At 45.0% G+C, this 20,698-nt stretch overlaps 1 protein-coding gene and 1 pseudogene across 8 annotated transcripts in view; one reads left to right on the forward strand and one right to left on the reverse strand.

Moving 5' to 3' along the window:
* Positions 1-2,412: 2,412 nt before the first annotated feature.
* LOC129469372 (Golgi apparatus membrane protein TVP23 homolog B) overlaps positions 2,413-20,698 on the reverse strand; it is a 121,545-nt gene continuing 103,259 nt past the window's right edge. For 2 of the 8 annotated variants that reach the window (XM_063629418.1, XM_063629417.1), the window contains exons 2-3: positions 18,823-18,907; positions 2,413-2,930 (exon numbers count right to left, since the gene is read on the reverse strand). In XM_063629418.1, the coding sequence (XP_063485488.1) occupies positions 2,503-2,930; positions 18,823-18,895 (501 nt within the window). In that variant the 5' untranslated portion in view covers positions 18,896-18,907 and the 3' untranslated portion in view covers positions 2,413-2,502. Of the gene's footprint in view, positions 2,931-4,933; positions 5,009-16,007; positions 16,057-16,305; positions 16,998-18,822; positions 18,908-20,698 lie in introns of those variants that run through there. The other 6 variants (XM_063629408.1, XM_063629414.1, XM_063629415.1 and 3 more) reach the window with 6 other exon arrangements.
* Positions 8,368-9,022, forward strand: LOC129469373 (large ribosomal subunit protein uL6-like; annotated as a pseudogene).

The raw sequence follows: 20,698 nt of genomic DNA on the forward strand, positions 1-20,698 counted from the left end.
TTCCCCATTCAAAGGAATTAGACTCTTTTTCTTTGTTAAATTGCCTTAGGAGGTAATGCTTCTGGACCACACTCATGGAACACAGACAATTTCTACCACAGCATCAGATGTTAATGATATCCTAGGCTCATGCTTGTGTTGTTATAATAGGCTGAGAATTAAATTAATTTAAACAATGATATCTATAGAAAAATTATTTTGCCAGGTGTGGTGGCTCATGCCTGTAAATCCCAACACTTTGAGAGGCCAAGGCAGGCAGATACCTGAGGTCAGGAGTTCAAGGCCAGCCTGACCAACATGGGGAAACCCCATCTGTACTAAAAAAACAAAAATTAACCGGGCGTGGTGGTGGGTGCCTGTAATCCCAGCTACTCAGGAGGCTGAGGCAGAAGAATTCTTGAACCTGAGCAGTGGAGGTTGCAATGAGCAGAGGTTGTGTCATTGCCCTCCTGCCTGGGCAACAGAGCAAGACTGTGCCTCAAAAAAAAAAAAAAAAAGCACACACACACAGAAAAATCATTTTAATTTATAGAGTGCATACTTTTGTAAAAACTATTAAATGCTTAGAAATTAAAAAAAAAAAACAACTGTGCAACCTTCAGTAAGTTGCCATACCACTCTGCCCTTGAAGGTATTAAAAGAAATAACCCCAAATTCCAATGATCTCTAGCACTCAGTGAATCTCTGTAATCCATACCCTCCCAAATACAACCTAGAAATAAACACCCATAAAAGAACAAAAGAGATAAAAAATTATTGGAGGAATTTATTGCCTGCCTCCATGTCTATAAACGTTCCATGGACAGAAAATACAATCCTTCAAATTCCTTGGAAACCACCTATATTTGTGCAAGAATTCATTCTGGCCAAGAGTTGGGAAACAAGAGCAGGTCTAGAGCTCTTAATTTAGGCAGCTGTCCCAACACAAAAGCACAGGAGCCAGAGGTGAGTTCTCCAAAGCTGCACCTGTGTCTGCAAACGTTTACACAAGACCCTTAAATGGAGAACATGCCTTGTAGGGCAAATTCAACTTTTCCAAATGACACTTCTATAAGTTACTACATCTCATCCTCTACATCTCTGTGAGGGATGATGGATTAGTATTAACTGTCTTGCAAATACACATACAGAAACTCAGGTAAGGTCAGCCTTACTCAGTAGATAAACCCCAAACATGAAACCAGCTGGGTCAGCCTGTCATAACTGGATCCTTCTTGCATGTAAAGACAAAGGTTGTCTGCTTGGAGATGGAGAAGAGTTCAGCATAGCTCGCTTTGGGGCCAGCTCAGAGCATGGGTGAACCAATTCTAGCTGTCCTCTGACAAATAACAGCTGGAGTCCTGCCAGGAGCTCCTCCCCCCAAGCACTTGGCTCCACAAGGCAAACCTCAGAGAAGTACAGGGGAAAAGAGCTCTCCATTTCTCAGCAGGGGACACCCTGGTCCCCATTGCCACTTTGTTTGCCCTCCAAGGGAAAAACCTCTCAATACCAGGTCCAGGAGCAGCTGGACGGGATCACTCAGAACCCAGCTGAGAGCTAATTCCCTCTTGGCTTCAAAATCCATCCTATGCTTGGAGATGCTGGGGCTGGGATTCTACAAACCACATTCTGGCTTTGTGCCCTGATAGGCTCAGCCCGCAGGGGGCGCTAGAAGGAATCTGCAAGGCTAAAGGAGGAAGTAGGAAGTGGCTCCTTGCTCACTTCCTGTTTGCTTCCTGTTCACTTTCTATCAGCTTCCTGTCCCTGCCAGACAGGTGGCTAATCCTAGCAGCGCTTTTTCTTCACCTGGGCAGTGGCAACTCCTCCTAGAAACATTTCAATGCAGTTTTTGGTTTTTCCAACACTCATAAAAGCAGCCTTATGGGGGTCCCCTCAGAGACACCAACAAAACAGCTCCCCTATTGAGAGGCGGGGGCACCATCCCCACAGGACTCTCCTCGGAGCTCAGAGATACCAGCCGCATTGAGCAGCATCCCCACTCCCCCACCTCAGAAGTCTGAGATTCAGCCCTATGTCCCTTCTTCAAGCAACTACCTTTCAATGAGTCCAGCATCTTCCCCTTGTTCCCAAGCCTCAAGTGTGATGCCTGCTTCCTGTGGTGCTACCTCCATGGATACCTTTGTATTCCCTTCCTGCCCTTTACTGTCACCTGGTTAATCATTCTTTATATTATCTCTAATAAAATAGCTGGTGTGATTTCTATCTCCTGCCTGGACCCAGACAAATCACCCACATTTTGGTCCTGAGCATCTGTGGCAGAGACTAGAGCCGGGGACTGCCCAACCCCACCAGAGAGCAGTGTGGGAGGGGACACACTCACCCACCCACCTACAGCTCGCATTCTGATCTGGTTTCTCTCAGCCAAGCTCTGCATGAGCAAGAGCAAGTTCAGATTTAAAGGACACCATCAAATGAGTGGTAAATGGAGCTTAATTGCTGTATGTTCTTGGGGGATGGCTGCAGGGACCCCTGGCTAAACATTTGCATGTTTCTCCTTGTTGGTCAGTGGCAAACTGTAGGGAGCATCCTCATAATAGGCTTTCGGGCAAAGATGATCTTGTTATAGTTTTCAGTTGGACAGTCTCTGGAATCCGTATGTAAGTGTGTGGGTTCTGGGATCATGGTAGGAGCCATGGCCGATATCGAATAAGTACCCCACATTGATAACGTGGATTCTGACAGCGTGTCCCTGAACACAGCTTTGCCAGAAGACTTGGACGACTTCCTCCTTTTCGGCTGAATGATGCTGGAAGGTTTGTTCTGCCTCGATGCCCAGGGTCTTTCCTCGAGGGCATGCATGCATTCCAGTTCTCTAGTTTTGCTTTTCTCAATGAGTCTTTTCACTGTCTGAGAGGTATAGGTGACATAGGCTGGCCAGGGGTCGTGTTTTTCAAGCAGCTTCCGGGGAAGTCCAGTGTTTTCTGTGAGTCCTACCAACAAAGAGAAATGCAGGCCATTTAGAGGCAGTCACACGCAATAGCTTGATTCTTCAAAAAATGGGAAGGCATCGGAACCAGATTTTGAAGTCCTCCCTATTTTGCACCCCTTGTATTCAGTAGGAATAAAATCCAGTTCAAAATGGGGGAACAGAATGACATCCTAGAAAGTCTATCAATTAACAACAGAATGGTAAGGAGTAAGAGACAGAGTCAAACAGACCTGATTGATTTTAAATATTTGCATAACCTCAAATTGTTTTACCCCTGAACTTCTATTTTTTCACCAATAAAAATGGTTAGTCTAAGGCCTGAGAACTGAAGAAAGTAATATATTTCAAGGGCTTGGAACAGTACACTTAGTGCTTGAAAGCATGGGTTCTGTACTTGTCTGCTCCAAATTCCTACTCTACCCTCTTCATAGCTGTGAACCTTGAACAAGTTTCTTAACCTTGCTAAACTTCAAATGCCTAATCTGTAAAATGGTGATTAGAATAAGACAAAGTTCATGGAACTTTCTTGTGGATTAAAGATAACTTATGTAAAGCTTTTAGCACAGTGACTAAAACTTTTGGCTATGTCTCCCAGCCTAAACTCTTTCATTTAATTCTAGTTACACCTTATAAGGTAGGTATTCTCCCATTTAATAGAGGACGAAACTAAGGCTGACTAGCTTGCACGACTAACAAGTGGTGGGTTTGAACTCAAGCTTAACAAGGCTCAAAAAAACCAAAGCTTTTCACTATGGTTGCTGGCCAGAAGTTTGGGTTGTTTGCCGAGGGGGTCAGGTGTTGCTAGAAATTCAACGCATTAGCTTATCAAGCAGCCTGTTCCTTTACAGATTCAAAATCATGGGCATGTCAGTCCTTCCCACCTTTCATTAGCAACGTCACTCTATTTAGCAGAAATGATTCAATTTCTCTCCTGCAGCTGCTACCTTCTTCTGTGTTCTTATGTGATGCATTCTTTCCCTAATTCTGTATTTCTTTGGTCATTTCAACTGCAGTTTTGCAGGGAGGGGAGTTAAAAGAGTCATCTTGCCATATCCAAATTGAATGCAGTTAAAAAAAAAAAATGTCGTAAATGGGGATAATCAAGTGAAGTGTAGGTCGTATAGTTATTCCCACGCTGCCTCGTGGCTGTCCAGGAGCTGGAGCTTGTCTGGGGACAGATCTGTCAGTAAAGAATGTGCTGTAGAAGGATTCCATCTCCCTGTAAAAGTCATGTGTGACATTACCTCTCACTAGAAACTTCCCAGCAAGGCCTCCAAGCACAGACTGTTCACCCTTGCCTCCTCCAAGCAAATGTAAAGATCTTGTGGCATAGGGCATTTGCATGAATCTGGCAGAGTCCAAACTCAAATGCCTGGAGTGAAATGAGCAGCAACCCGTTCCATCTCCTGAACATGCTGTGTTCTCTGCCAGCATAACAAGAGTGGCCGCCTGCACTATTCACAATAGCAAAGACTTGGAACCAACCCAAATGTCCAACAACGATAGACTGGATTAAGAAAATGTGGCACATATACACCATGGAATGCTATGCAGCCATAAAAAATGATGAGTTCATGTCCTTTGTAGGGACATGGATGAAGCTGGAAACCATCATCCTCAGCAAACTATCGCAAGGACAAAAAACCAAACACCGTATGTTCTCACTCATAGGTGGGAATTGAACAATGAGAACACTTGGACACAGGAAGGGGAACGTCACACACTGGGGCCTGTTGTGGGGTGGGGAGAGGGGGGAGGGATAGCATTAGGAGATATACCTAATATAAATGACGAGTTAATGGGTGCAGCACACCAACATGACACATGTACACATATGTAACAAACCTGCACGTTGTGCACATGTACCCTAGAACTTAAAGTATAATAAAAATATATATTAAAAAAAAAAAGAGTGGCTGCCCAGTGGCCTCTTCCCACTGCAAATCCTCCAACCCTAGGTGGCCCCAGTGCAGGAGCTTCCACTGGTAATGCTCCCAACCCTACCTTCTTTCTTCATCCTTCTTGCATCCATCTTATTTTTGATATTTACTGATTTCTTAATATCACAGATCCAGATTCCTATGGGAAAATATACTTGTTAGCCAGAGCCTCCTCAAACTGGCCTGACTTTAGGAAAGCGATTAGTAGCCACCCTGGGGGGTCCTAAGTCCTATATGGTCTCTGCATGAGCTAAGATGACTTCACCCCCTGAGAAGAGGACATGTTTTTTGTGGAGCTGGAGACAGGCCAAGTGAGCCCCGCAAAGGCCTGCAGGCATGGCCTTGCTCAAGAGCTGTAGACTGTCATGACAGTCTCTGGGTGTTCTGCTTTCCAGTCTCCTAGCTTTAAGGGAGAGAGCTGGGTAGGCTGTGGGGGCTGTGTGGAGGCTGGTCCACAGAGGGGAAGTGAAAAAAAAAAAAAGTCCCCATTTCAAAACCTTTCTATCTCGTCTACCAGAGTCCGAGAGTGGTCACATTACTACAAGCGTGACATCCGACCTGCACTTCTCAGCCTGGAATCAGGGAGAAGGTAGCAGAGATGGGCAGCGGCCGGGAGTCAGCTACTGGGGCCCCAAGCCCAGGCTGAAATGTGGAAGATTTAATGCTCTACGCCACCATGCAGGGGGGAAATCTGATAGAAACCACGGTGTAGCGGTTCTCAAACTTGAGGCTGCATCCACCTGGAGAGCTTGTTAAAGCCCAGATTCCTGGGCCCACCTCCAGAGTTGCTGATTTAGCAACCACTGTTTTAAACCAAAAGGGGGAAAGAAAAGAAACTACTGGAGATTTGTAAGGTTATATTGTTAACTACCTAGAGACAAGAAATGGGTCCAGGAGATCTTTTTGGTTCCTTTCCAGCTCTAAGACACATGCACATGCCTAAGAGTTCATTACATTTCTATATTCGATTTTGCCATCTCTGTGGCCTTAAGCACTTAAAAGTGTCATGAAGCATTTCCACTCTCACCTTCAAATGCCCATTGAAAAATAGTCTCAGATGATTCTGAACAGCTCCCAGATGATGCTGGTGCTTTTGGTCTGGAGGCCACACTTTGAGAACCATGGGTCGAAGGCAATGCTTCTCAAATTTTACCAAGTACTAGAATCACCTGGAGACCTTGTGCAACCACAGACACCCAGGTCCCACTTAGAGATTCTGATTCAGTAGGTCTGTTTTGAGGACCTGAGAATTTGCATCTCTAAGTAACTCCTTAATGATACTGATGTTGCTGGTCTGTGGTTCATACTCTGAGCAGCCCTGGTTTAGACTGAGTAGTGGGTGTTAAGCCTTTTTTATCAGCTGCCACGTACGTGAGGGCTGACTCATTTCTGCATGGAACACTCCTCCGAGATAAGCAGTTCCCAGGTTTTTCATTCCCCTTTTTCCCTAATCAAGGAACTATTGTGGAATGCTAGTGAGTGTGTCATTGACAGGGTCAACTTTAAATTCCACTATTTTTATAGAGTAAATTATTCACACATTCCAGCATTTTATTATAACACATCTGAAAAAGGATGGCATCCCGGAGATTCATTCATACTCCCAAAAACAAGGCTCTTTTTGTCAAACCTATTTAGAGACAGATCTTACGGAGTCCCTGCTGTGGGTATCAGTGCCAATCTTCCACAACAGTGCAGTTCTAGAAGAATTCACAGTGTCATTATTCTGAGGCTAGGGAAGAAATAATGCTCAAATAGTCATCTAACCCAGAGAAAGTTGCATGTCATCATTTTTTTTAATTGTAAGGTAAAGCATCTTAGTTCTCCTTCTAAGATCTACCATAAGGCCTCAGAATTTAAAGTCACCCATTCCAAGTCCCCCATAACATACAGCATGACATGCAAGTGGCCACTCAACTTGGGCCTGTTCACCTCTAGTGAAAATAGAACTCTTTACTTTTCTTTCATATTTTAGCATTGTTAGAAATTTCTTGGCTGGGCGCGGTGGCTCATGCCTGTAATCCCAGCACTTTGGGAGACCAAGACAGGCGGATCACCTGAGGTCAGGAGTTTGAGATCAGCCTGGCTAACATGGTGAAACCCTGTCTCTACTAAATATACAAAATTAGCTGGGCGTGGTGGGGCATGCCTGTAATCCCAGCTACTCAGGAGGCTGAGGCAGAAGAGTCACTTGAACCCAGGAGGCGGAGGTTGCAGTGAGCCAGGATCGTGTCACTGCACTCCAGCCTGGGCAATGGAGTGAGACTCCGTCTCCAAAAAAAAAAAGAAAGAAATTTCTTCATCTTCTCAACTGTAAAATAGGATGCCAGATGGTGGAAATATGTTTCAGCTGGCGATATTTGGAGGGTTTGGGAGTCATTCCTTTCATCATTGCTTCTAAGTTTCTAGTTGATGAAGCCTGAAGCCTCAGGAAAGCCCGGTCTTAGTCAAACGTCTGTTTCCAGACTTGTGTGCATCTGTGTGACCCACCATCCTGCTCAGAGCCTCTGGCCAGGACTCACCTGACCCCTACAGCTGTGTCGTGTGGCTAATAGGACAAGTCTACGAATGGTGGGTTTTTCTCATACCTGCTGAAGCAGGGACTAGGAAATGATAAAAAGAACCAAGGGAGGGAGTGTTTGAGACTGCCTCAAAACTCATGGGGAGGACTTGTTTGTTTGAAAATAACAGGAGGCAAATAGTTGACATTAAGTCTGAAGAGAAGCTGTGGGCTTTTATAATTTCCTTCAATTCCAGCACAAAGGTTCCATTTTGTGTCCCTGTAAATGAAATGCAAACCAGCAGTCTACAGACAGAAACAGCATTGATGGGAGGGGCAGGAGGCAGAGTGTTCAAGCGGCTTTCTTGTTTTTCCTACAGACACAAAGCCCATGTTCAGACCACTGGGCTTTCAGGGCCAGCTCCCCAGTCCCCCCACTCAATCTCTCATCCCACCATTTTCAGAATCTAGTCTGATAGACTGGGTTTGGCCTAGATCATTCAATTACCTGGAACGTGAAACAATCAACCTTGATCACCTTCCTTAACTTCTTAGGACCTCAGTTGTCACAAAATGAGGATGAGGATGAACTCCTGCCCCAGAGAGACACAGTTCTGTAATTTTTTTCTTTCTTTTTTTTTTTTTTAGAGACAGGGCCTCACTCTTTCCCTCAGGGTGGAGTGTAGTGGCACAATCATAGCTCACTGCAGCTTTGAACTTCTGGGCTCAAGCAGTCCTCCTGTCTTCACCTCCTGGGTAGCTGGGACTACAGACACACACCACCGTACCTGGAAATTTTTTTTTTTTTTTTTTTTTTTTTTAGTAGAGACAGGGGTCTCGCTATTTTGCCCAGCCTGATCTCAAGCTCCTGGGCCCAAGCGATCCTCCCACCTCTGCCTCCCAAAGTGCTGGGATTATAGGTGTGAGTCATAACACCTAGCCCACAGTTGTTTTAAAAATGTGTGGAAATTGCTTTCTTTGCCACGTCTGCTGCGAGAATGAAGACCGTTCTCAGCAATCAGACTACTAACATTCTAGAAAATGTCGACATTACTCTGAAAGGATGCACAGTTATCGTGAAGGGCCCCAGAGGGACTTCAATCACATCAGTGTAGAACTCAGTCTTGTTGGAAAGAAAACAAAAAAGGCTCCGGGTTGACAAATGGTGGGGTAACAGAAAGGAACTGCTACCGTTTGGACTATTTTACTCATGTACAGAACATGATCAAGGGTGTCACACTGGGCTTCCATTACAAGTTGAGGTCTGTGTATGCTCACTTCCCCACCAACGTTGTTATCCAGGAGAATGGGTCTCCTGTTGAAATCCGAAATTTCTTGGGTGAAAAATACATCCGCAGGGTTCAGATGAGACCAGGTGTCGCTTGTTCAGTATCTCAAACCCAGAAAGATGAAGGAAACGACATTGAGCTTGTTTCAAATTCAGCAGCTTTGATTCAGCAAGCCATAACAGTTAAAAACAAGGCTATCAGGACAGTTTTGGATGGTATCTATGTCTCTGAAAAAGGAACTGTTCAGCAGGCTGATGAATAAGATCTAAGAGATGTCCAGCTAGAGAAACAAGATGCCGGATGATTCCTAAGACCTACTCGTGATATTTAAAAGATGCAATAAAAGACCTATTGATTTGGAAAAAAAAAAGTCTGGAAATTAAAATGCTTCTAAACCCAGTGGTCCCCAAACTTGGCAGCACATTAGAATTACTAGGGATCTTGGAAAAATATAAACGTAGGCGCCCACTCCCAACATCATGATTTGACTGGAATGGGATGCAGTACAGGCACTGGAATTAAACGTTTCCCAGACAATTTCTCTGTGCAGCAAAATTTGGGAACTGCTGTTCTAGAACCTAAAACAAAAAAAATTGAAGATTTATAAAATATTATTAACTACTTAGAAACAGAAAACGAACCGGGCGCGGTGGCTCACACCTATAATCCCAGCAATTTAGGAGGCCAAGGTGAGTGGATCACTTGAGCCCAGGAGTTCAAGACCAGCCTGGCCAGCATGATGAAACCCCGTCTCTACTAAAAATACAAAAATTAGCCAAGCACAGTGGCAGGTGCCTGTAATCCTAGCTGCTTGGGAGGCTGAGGCAGGAGAATTGCTTGAGCCCAGGAGAAGGAGGTTGCAGTGAGTCGAGATCACCCCATTGCACTTTAGTCTGGCCAGGGGGGGGAGAGAGAGAGAGAGAGAGAGAGAGAGAGAGAGAGAGAGAATGGATCCAGAAGATCTTTCTTTTCAGTCCTTTTGCTGTCCTAAGACACATGCTTTCACTCAAGAATCCCTGACTATAGTCAGCACTGCATCTCAAGGGCCTTTAAACATTTAAAAGGGCCATGGAGTATTTCCACAACCACCACCTGCCAATACCAAAATTGACTTAGATCAAAGAAGAAGCAGTGGCTTTAAAGTACAGAGCTAAGGAAACCCTGGCCGCCATGGGATTTTCATGCAAATCTAATGATCTCACCCTCTCTGGCCACAAGCTGCATCCTTATCTCAGGAAACCACCTTGCAAAAGGATTTTACGGGTTCCAGGCAGGATTGATGGATCAGTGCTCTGGCACAAATCGACCCCACTCAGACTTTTTGCCCCACTAATGCTGTGAAAGTAGTGCCATTTACATGGTCACGATGAGTGGATTATTATCTCAATCTAGTGTTTCCCAAACTGTGTTCCACAGAATGCAAGAGTCTCTCCTCAAAATGTTAATAGGTATTACTTAAAGAAAAAGAAGGGGCTCATGGCGAAAGCTGCCCTATAAAGCCATGTAAATTGTTCAACCCAGGAGTCGCCACATCTTCTAAATCTGCAAGATTTCAGGCCCGTCCTCAGTCAACTAAGAAAAAAAAAATGCCATGTTAAAAAAATTCCTTTGGAGCAGGATTTTCAGAGTCTGTTATACGTTAACTTGTTCTGTAATATGAATACTGAATATGCAGCATCCCCTAATCTCATTTGACCAAGGAATCACTCATTCATTCATTCATTTATTGTGTGGGGCATCTCGTGGAACTAGAAACCAGTGACATATTTGTGGTGACTGTGAACCAACGTTCTTCTCTTGCCCTTGTTTTGGAATTGCAAGCTTCAGAGAATGTTATGGAGTAAGAGGATAGAATGACGAACTTGCTCAGGGTATAACAGGGTCTTCGATGAATCACCTTCTCTGAAATCAGCTGCAGAGTCCCCAAAACTGTCCCTATGCAGAAGAACAAGCTCCACTGGAAACAAGACCTGTGTTCCCTCTGTTCAGCCTCTTTCTTCTCTTCTCTGCTCCAATCTGCAAGGCTTCTTTTGTTTGTCTCACCTTCCACTTTTCTCCCTGAGCCATGCATAAGTGTCTTGCCTGGCCCCAGAAGGAGAACTACATTTTCTCAAACAGGAACCTGATGCAAACCCTCATTTCACCTCTGAATTTTATCCTCTTTAACCTTCCATCTCCTCCCTGCCCTCTGCTTTTTTCTTTTTTTTTTTCCTTCCCTCTGGCCGCTCCTCATTTATTTTTGGCTAAAGAGGAAGCTGCCACTAAAGCCAGAAGTGTCTTGAAAAGCTTGTCTCTGAGATCTGGAAAGATGCTCCTGAGCAAGGATCCACTTAGCAGAACATGCGGTTTCCATGCTGATCTCCACCCGAATGGGCCGACAAGAGACCCACAGAGCTGCCCATCTCACAGGACCAGCACACGTGCTGACTCCCTGAACTTCAAACTGAGAAACGCTGGGAAAGACGGAATGCACACCTACGGGTTCTCAGTGGCGCCCCCTTCTGACTCTCTCCACTTCTTTACCCCGCCCCTATCCCATGGAAACTGTCACCATTGCCCCACCTCTACCAAATGGGTTCTGTGGGGTGCACACAAGAAGATGACCGTTTCCTGTGCCTTTAGTGACACAGACGCTGGGGAGCCTTGGGAATCCTAGAAATGTTAAGGCAAAGGGGAATGGGAGTGGGGAGGGGCGAGTTGGTCTTTCGGGAAAGAAGGCATCTCTCTCCCTCTCCCTATGCAATAATTTGCCGGACACCTTCTCTTCCTCTCTAGCGCCCCGCCCCAGAAACGAACACATGCACACAAAGAAGAGAAACAAGTCCATTAACGCACTATCTTTAAAACGTCACGTTGCACACAGTGGGCCATTTGGTAGTGTTAGCATGTTCTTATACAGACCGTGCCTCTTTCTGCTGGATCAGCTGTCTCTAACCACATCAGGGTGGGGAGGTGGGAGTCTAATCAGAATTGCTCATCTTCCAACACAGACTTGGCATTACTGATTCATCACTTATGATGGGAAGGAGGGGATATGTTGCTTCTTGATAATGCTTCTATACTTTATTTTCTGTAACGATTATATGTGTACGTTGAGGGCATTTTATTTTCCAATGGTGAAAACGCAGTTCAAGTACCTATGGCCATTCAACATATTCATCCATGCACACATGCACACATTCAAAAAACCTATCCTGAGCTCCAAACATTACTCTTCTAAGAGGGACAGGTCCTGCACTTACCCAGGACCCACTGTGGATTTTCCACATTTGCCTCTTACTTTGGGATTTACCCTTCTCAATGTCAAGGGTCCGCAATCCAGGTTTCCCATGCTGATAAATCCAGACTAATCATTGCTACCTGTGTTACGAGAAACAAAAGCAGAAGCCTCCCAGTACATAGGACAGTACATGTTCCATCAACCACTCTGTAGTCAGGTACTGACTAAGCATCTCATACATCAGGCAGGCACTGAGCCTTGGTTCAAGGAGCTCACAGCCCCATGAGAAAGACAGACCACCAGTTTCCTAATTCAACTTGGGTGGGGAGGAGTGTCAAGAAGGAGGTTCAAGAAGAGAAAATAGTTGTGCTAAATCTCAAAGGGCAAAGGAAATGATGGGCAGTGGGCATGGTTTGAATGCCAGCCTCAATGTTTCCAAATCCTGAGCAAAGTATTTCCTCGCTCAGGATCCAGGTTCTCCTTCCAGCATGCAGATAATATAGGCAGTTTCCAAACAGTGTGTTTTCTGCATGTGAATTAGAATGCTGAATTGGCTGAAGAAACACTTTACAAATTCACTGCGGGAAGAAGCATTAGGCACTGTATACCTATCAGGTACAACCATGAATCTGAATTTTATATTTATCCAAGGAATATTCAATTATAAATATTAAATTCCCACTTTAAGATGACATTGGAAGGCCCATTAAGGATAAAACACATGTGGTCATTATCTATTGATCTATTATCTACAGATCAAGTTCCAAATTTAAAAATAGAATTTCCAGAACTAGCCAAGCAGGCATAATCAGAGGAGAGCTTTTCAACCTTTTTCTTCCACGGACATTTTTGGGGTAGGCTTGTACACTGGCAGGCTGGACAAGTAGGAAAGAGATGGAGAAACAGGCAGCAAGAAACAGCCCTACAAACTCATATTCGGGAAAGCAAACATGAAAGGCTTTAAGCAATTTGTGCTCAGAGACCCTCTCTCTGCCTGACAGCGCCTAAGCAATGTGACTATTAAAATGTGTGGCCTCACAATGTCTAATCAATCAGAAAAAGGAAGTCCTGCTCCGTTGAAACAATAGGGACATTGTGAACCTGGAGAACACTTCAGGGAAACAGCCAGGCATTTCCCAGGACTGTGCTCAATCAATGGGCCAAGCCACCCATTTTGAAACGCTCAAAGCACTAGGAATCCAGGACAGTGTTTGCTTTGAAGAAGGTAACTTGCATTTGAGATTTTACCTAGAAGAAAAGAAAGAAGTTGCCTTCTACATGATTCAGTTATTCCATCAGCCTATTGACAGCTTGTCCTCAGTAGCAGACAGTCCTCCAGTGCATGTCAGAATGTGACAAAATACATGCATCACCCATTGCACCCAACTCTTGAGTAATAAGCAACCCCCAAAATCTTGTCCCAGAAAAGCTCCCCAATCTCAGCTCCCATCACCAAGACTCTCCCCTCCACACACACACACATTCACACACTTATGCATATGCACGCACACATGTACATACACATGTTTACATGCATGCATAGTCACACACCTACACACACACACTCAGCTGTCAATGCCCCATCGCTCCCCACGCTAGCCAAGCTCTCATACTTTTACCCCTTGGCACATTCTATGCCTTTGCCCTGAATTATCTTCCCAGTCTCCACTTCTTTTTTTTTTTTTTTTTTTTTTTTTTTGAGATGGAGTCTCACTCTGTCGCCCAGACGGGAGTGCAGTGACGCCATCTCGGCTCACTGCAAGCTCCGCCTCCCGGGTTCACACCATTCTCCTGCTTCAGCCTCCCGAGTAGCTGGGACTACAGGCGCCTGCCACCATGCCCTGCTAATTTTTTTGTATTTTTAGTAGAGATGGGGTTTCACTGTGTTAGCCAGGGTGGTCTCGATCTCCTGACCTCGTGATCCGCCCGCCTCGGCCTCCCAAAGTGCTGGGATTACAGGCATGAGCCACCGCGCCCAGCCCCAGTCTCCACTTCTAAGGAACTGCACATCCTCCAAATATCCCAGCCCATAGCATGACCATGCAGAAAACACTTTCCTAACCCTTCCAGGAAGGGAATCACTCATGTGCTCTCGGAGGAAGGTGAAAGTGACTGTATTATAAATAGTGTGTGTCACAATTACATTGAGAAATTGCCAGAAAGCAAAAGGTGTAGGGCTTTACTTCACGCCTTGGGTAAACTGATGACATTGCGTTCAAGATCTGAAAAGCTGAGGATAAGAAGCTGAAATGTGAAGACACACACCCTCTCTCCCTTCTGCTGCAGACACCCCTGGGACTTTCTGCCAAAAGCACTTCGTCAGGTCATCATCAGGGGATGCGCTCTCTCTCCCAGGCCTTTGCAGGCCTCTCAAGGGAAGGTAGTTCCGGAGCCTGGAGGCAGTCACTTTCCTTCCCCACTACTGCCATCCTCAAACCATTTTCCTTCCTTCCTCCTCCTCTGAAGCTTGTGCCCCCAGGCTACACCACCACCTCACCTGCCTGGTTGCTGCCAGCTCCTGAGTGCTGTCCTCTGCCCCTCAGTCCCTGACAACTTGAGCCCCAGGCACACTGTCCTCCTTTGCGCTGCTACCCTGTCATCACCGTGGCTTCTTCATTGTCTCCTGAACAATCCGTGCAAACCTCCAGCCCAGCAGTCCTGGACCTGCTCACTTCCAATCACCAGGTCTTCCTCTCAGTCTCCACCACCCGTGCCTCTGTGATCAGCCCACTGTTCTTATCATCCCCAATAACCACGCTACATCCAAAATCTAAGCTGCAAGCATCTCACTCTTACTCTTCCCTCCTCTATCCCTCCAGCTCACTCCCCAAGCGGTTCCCAGTCCAGCAATTCCTGGATTTCAATCCACTCACCTCACCTTCCCCTCAGTCTCCCCTTTGCGTCCCAGCTTCCTGCTTTATCTTGTTGATACCCCACAGTTCCTCGTTTTGGTGCCTTGCAAACAACCTTAACCCCGTATCCCCTCTCCCATGTGCCGTGCAAACACATACTTGCATGGCAAAGCCTTAATACCAGTTCAGTCCACCTGTGGGGCTCTTTTGGGTGCTGTCATCTCAGCAACTAAACATGGTGGGAGGGAAACGCCACTGTGTCGATTGGTCCCACGTGGAGTAACAGCTAACATTTCTATGCCATGTGGTGCGACCAGGGCACACGCTAAGCGTATTACCTAGACTGACTAATTAAATCCTAACAAAACCCATATGCATTAGGTACTATTGTATTAACCCCATTTCATAGGCAAGGAAACTGGAGCCTGTAGGGACATTAAGCAGCCTGTCCAAGGTCACACAACAATTAAGTGACAAAAAACAGAATTTGCCCTCAGGCAGTCTAGCTGCAGAATCCTTTTCATTATAATTCCACACACTTGCTCCTCTATCTCCAAGTCAATCAACAGAGCTAGTCCAACCAACACTTCCCCCTTCCTACTCTTTTCACTTTTCCACTCCCCAAGCAACTCTTTCTTTTTTTAATATTATATTTATTTTAGATTCAGAGGTCCGTGTGCCTGTTTGTTACATGGGTATATCGTGTCATGGTGGGCTTGGGCTCCTAGTGAACCCATCACCCAAAATATTGAACATTGTACCCAACAGGTTATTGTTCAACCCTCACCCTCCTCTCATCCTCCTCCCTTTTGGAGTCCACAGTGTCTATTATCTTCACCTTTATGTCCATGTGTACACATTGTTTACCTCCCATTCATAAGTGAGAACATGTGATATTTTATTTTCTGCTTCTGGGTTAGTTTACTTAGAATAATGGCCTCCAGCTCCATCTATATTGTTGCAAAGGACAGTCTTTCATTCTTTTTCATGGCTGCATAGTATTCCATGGCATATATATACGCCACATTTTTCTGATCCAGTCAACCATTGGTGGACATTTAGGTTGACTCCATGACTGCTATTATGAATAGTGCTGGCATAAACATATGAGTGCTGGTGTCTTTTTGACAAAATGATTTATATTCCTTCAGGTAGATTCCCAGTAGTGGAATTGCTGTGTCCAACGGTAGTTCTACGTTTAGTTCTTTAAGAAATTTTCATACTTTTTTCAATAGAAGTTAAATATTTTATATTCCCACCAAGCAATTATTTCAAACCTCCTCTTCACCTCCTTCTCCTTCCATTGTAGGTTGTCTTTGTCTTGCCCTGCTTTGAGAAAAATCCAAGAATCCATCAAGAACTCCCTCGTCTCCCACCATCACTCGTACCAAGTCTCCACCATATGCTCCCCTGCACTCTGCCTTCCTTCCCGCTACTATGAATGAGGCATCCCTATTCCTGTCAAAGAACACCTCTCCACTTGCAACTCAGGCCTCTCACCCTCCACCTTCCAAAATGCAATGGTCATGGATAGAGTTGGGCACTCACTCTCACATTCTTGAAATGTTCTCCTACCTGGTTTCCATGATGCCACGGGAGTGGAATCCCACCATCACTCAGCAAGCTCCTTCTTAGTCTCCACTGAGGATTTCTGGTCCCCTTCTTTTTTTTTTTAATCTCCACACATCCCCAACGTGACGACAATCAGTTTTGTGGCTCTACATCTCATCAATTTGCCAAATCTAACTAGACTGACTTCTTTTCCAAAGTCCAAATATATATATTCAACTGCCAATATACTACATCTTTATTTGTATATCTAATAACCTCTCAAACTTTTCATGGTTCAAACAAACACTTGAACTTAACTCCATAAAATATTCCTCTCTGGTCTTTTCCATCTCAGAAAGAGGCATCATCATTCATCGAATTGCCCAGTTCAAACATCTAACATCTCTTGCTTCTTCATTCAATATCTCCAGCCCATTATCCTCCCCAAACCCACCATGATTTAACTTCTCTACACCACCAGCCTCCTCTAAGACATCAACATCTATTAACTGAACTACTGAACACCTGCTACTAGTCTCCCTGCTTCCACTCTTGTTCCCCTATGATATGATTTGGCTATGTCCCCACCCAAATCTCATCTTGAATTGTATCTCCCATAATCCCCACATGTTGTGGGAGGGACCTGGTGGGAGGTAACTGAATCATGGGGGTGGGTTTTTCCCATGCTGTTCTTGTGATAGTGAATAAGTCTTACAAGATCTAATGGTTTTATAAAGGGCAGTTCCACTACACATGCTGTCTTGCCTGCTGCCATGTAAGATGTGCTTTGCTTCTCCTTCACCTTCTGCCATGATTGTGGAGACCTCCCCAGCCATGTGGAACTGTGAATCCATTAAACCTCTTTCCTTTATAAATTACCCAGTCTGAGGTATTTCTTCATAGCAGTATGAAAATGGACTAATACACCCTACAACTCCTTTTCCAAAGAGGACCCAGAGTGATTATTTTTAAACATGATCAGATTAAATCATCCCCCTGCCTAACATTCCCATGGCTCCCCCTCCATTTAGAAGCCAATGCCAGTTCCTTATGTTGGCCTGCAAATCCTCTTTGATCTGGCCCCTGCCTCCCTCCAAGCCTTGGCCAGAGTGGCTCCCCACATCACCCACTGTGCCCGGCCACACTGGCCTTGCCTCTCTTCTTTAAAAACATCAAGCTTGTTCCCACCTCCGGGTCCTTCCCCAGCTACTGCCTTTGCCTGGGATGCATGTGTCCCTGATCTTCACATGGGTTGTTCCTGCTTAGAAGTCAGGATTCAGCCTAAATGTCAACTCCTCAGCCTTCCCTGACTACGTAACATCACCACCAGTCACTATCACATCTCCTATTTTAATACTGTGCCTAACACTATCCCTGCCTGACATTTCTTATGATTTACTCATTTATTTTCTCTTAACCAACTAGACTATAAGCCACATGACAGCGGTGATCTCATCCATCATATTCATTGCTCTGTCCCCAGGCCCTTGGGTCAAAATCATCAGATAAATGGACGTTACTGCAATTGCTATAAGCAACTTCTCCTGGAATCTCCAGGGATCACTGGAAATGCAAATATCCAGCAGCTGCACACTTGTATGGGACACAAATGAAAAACACAGACTGGCTCACTTGCAGGTAGCCACTACTATAGAAGGTAAAATGGCAAAAGGTGGGACATTATCCTGAAAAATATGACAAACAAATACGATTAATGGAAAGGCCTGGGTTCAAATCCTAGCACTGCTCTTTACTGCTTTTAAGTGAGCAAATCCCTTGCCCTATCTCTCTCTGAGCCTTAAAGTTTTCCCCCATCCATAAAATGGGAATGATACATGTCCCAGTAGGTTTATTGTGAAGATTGAATGAGACATTGCAGGTGCCTATTAAGGAGTAAGAATTCAAGCACATGGACCCGTGACAGTCCAGGATTCACACTTTGTTGAAAGAAGAAATGAAACCTTGTCTAACATGAAAAAGTCCATGGGACCTAAATGTACCAAATTCTAACTCAAGCTCTACTCTGCTTTCCCTTCGAAACTCCATTTCTAGTCTCACCTGGTCCAATATGTGCTCTTACCAGGGCCAGGTGTCATCACCACCAAATGCAGCTCCAGGGGTATCTTCTGTATGTTGTTAATGGATGTTAGCTGCTTTTTCAAATGCATGGAGTTGCCTCCCTTATAATGATTATAAATTCACACACATGGTCCCTCCTTTACATGCCCTTCATATATCCTTCCAGGACTGCTCCAGTGACACTTCTTTTGAGAGGCTGGCCCAGGCCTCTCGGTGGAATAGACAGGCCCTCCTCTCTGCTCCCAAGTATCTTATCTGAACCTTCTCTATCAGGGCCGTCTATCCCATTGTGTGTTATTTAGTTGGGATGTGTCTCTCTCTCTTTCTCTTTGTCTCTCTCTCTCTCTCTCTCTCTTTAAACTTTGTTTTTAAGGCTCAGAAGTGAAATCCTTACATTCCAGGCAACTCTTGGCCCAATGGAAGGATAGACTCTGGTCGAAACCCAAGGCCAGATTTGCTTACCTTGTTCTGATATCTTGCCTTCCTCTCTTCTCCCAGCTGAAAACTCTTTCTTCAAGTCCCTGGTGCAGCTCATTTCACTGGGTTCCTGAGAAACGCAGAATGAGGAAGGTTAACTGGCAACATTTTACTGTAATGTAACTAAGATGAATGATTAGGGGGTGGAGGGAGAATTGACACTTAAATACATAAAAAATTGTTGCCTATAATTAAAAATTAAAATAGCAATTGTCCATTCCCCAGAAGTCACAAAAGAGTCCTCTTGAAATTGGGCAGAAACCTTTAATTATTCATTTCAAATGAGTCTTTCTAGGCACAAAGATACCCCAATAGTATACAATGAAACATAACTATCCTCATAGAAAATATGTGTGGGTAACATGCCAGGAAATCCTGAAGTTCTGACAAAAGGAGTTTTTGTTGAGTCAGAAATCCAATTAAACAAAAAGGGTTTTAATGTGTCTTCTTGGCATGGTGGAGGGATGCGTCAAATACTTTTAAAATCCGGGAACAGGCCCTTCATGGAGCGTGTTCTGTGGCATCCTCTCCCCAACAAAGGCCTGGCCTTTAAAAACCACCCTCGTGCAGCACTGCAGAAAAACCACCCTCTCTTTACTGTTCTAGTGAGGTTCTGCAATATTATTGTGTATGGATTTCAATATCTGAAGATGGCAATTGATAGGAGAATTCACCAAAGTTCCCAAAACAGTAAAACTGCGTATTAAACAATTGTTTTGGGGAAAGTGTAGCATAGAATTCAGAGCATGAGTTCAAGACAGGTCAGTGACTTAGCTGCATGACCAGGAACAAGGAACAAGACAGTTAAAATTCAGAAGCCTCGGTGTTCTCATCTGTAAAACAGAGGCAGTAAGAGAAACTATCCTTGGAGTGCCATGAGGATTTCATGAGATAATTCATATACAGCATTGGGCAGAAGGCACAGGGCACAGGCACATGGTAAGAGCCTATTGGCTGGACTGTTACCATCATTAATATGCAGGATGGCAATGTCTGCTGCAATGCCAAAACAATGCAGTCCAATGTTCAGGCTGGAGAAATTAGTACCAAGACACATCTTGCCAAAACTGAGTCACTACGTCGAGGATCAGGGAAGGGACTGAAGTCATAGCAGGTCAGAAGACATGCTCAGGGGACCCTTCAACACAACTGCTGCCACAGTGCTGTCCCTACATCTCACCCATCCCTCCCCAGCCACACTACTTTTCACATCCCAAGAGTCCTGTTTATACCATCTGCTCACCAAAAGGCACTCTCTAGAGCTCATCCCCCAGCCCAGGTGGGTCCCAGGCATCTAGGCCCACTTGCAGCCACATAAGTATACATGTTAACTGAGGGAGGTTTCCAGCCAACAGGCAGCAATACACACAAGTGCACATATATACACAGCCCTGAGCACAACATCCCTATAGTCACTGGCATGAGAAAGTCTACGAGCCACACACACACACTTGCATGAATGTGTACACACACAGGCACATGCATACACACACACGCACACCCTGTGTAACTCCCTAAGTCACCAGCCATGTCCGCTCTCCCTCACCCCAGCTTTGACATCCATTGTCCTAGCTGAGTTCTATTTCTCTTCTCAGATGATTGCAGCCCTGGTCTAGAATGACTTAAGGAGCAAAACTGAGCCAAGAAGTCTCGCCAGATTCCTACTGGAAGTAATCTGGAGACTTAGATCTGCAAATAGCATCAAGGTGCTGTAGGGTAGAGCACAGAATTTGGAGGTAGAAGAACTCATATTGAAACCCAGCTTCACCTCGTTATGTCTCATCTTGAGCAAGTTCCTTAGTCTTTCTGAACCTCAGTTTCCTCATCCCCAAGGTGGGAAACATCCTGCCCCATGGGATAT

The sequence above is a fragment of the Symphalangus syndactylus genome, chromosome 20, assembly GCF_028878055.3.
Source record: "Symphalangus syndactylus isolate Jambi chromosome 20, NHGRI_mSymSyn1-v2.1_pri, whole genome shotgun sequence".
Taxonomy (NCBI): Eukaryota; Metazoa; Chordata; class Mammalia; order Primates; family Hylobatidae; genus Symphalangus; species Symphalangus syndactylus.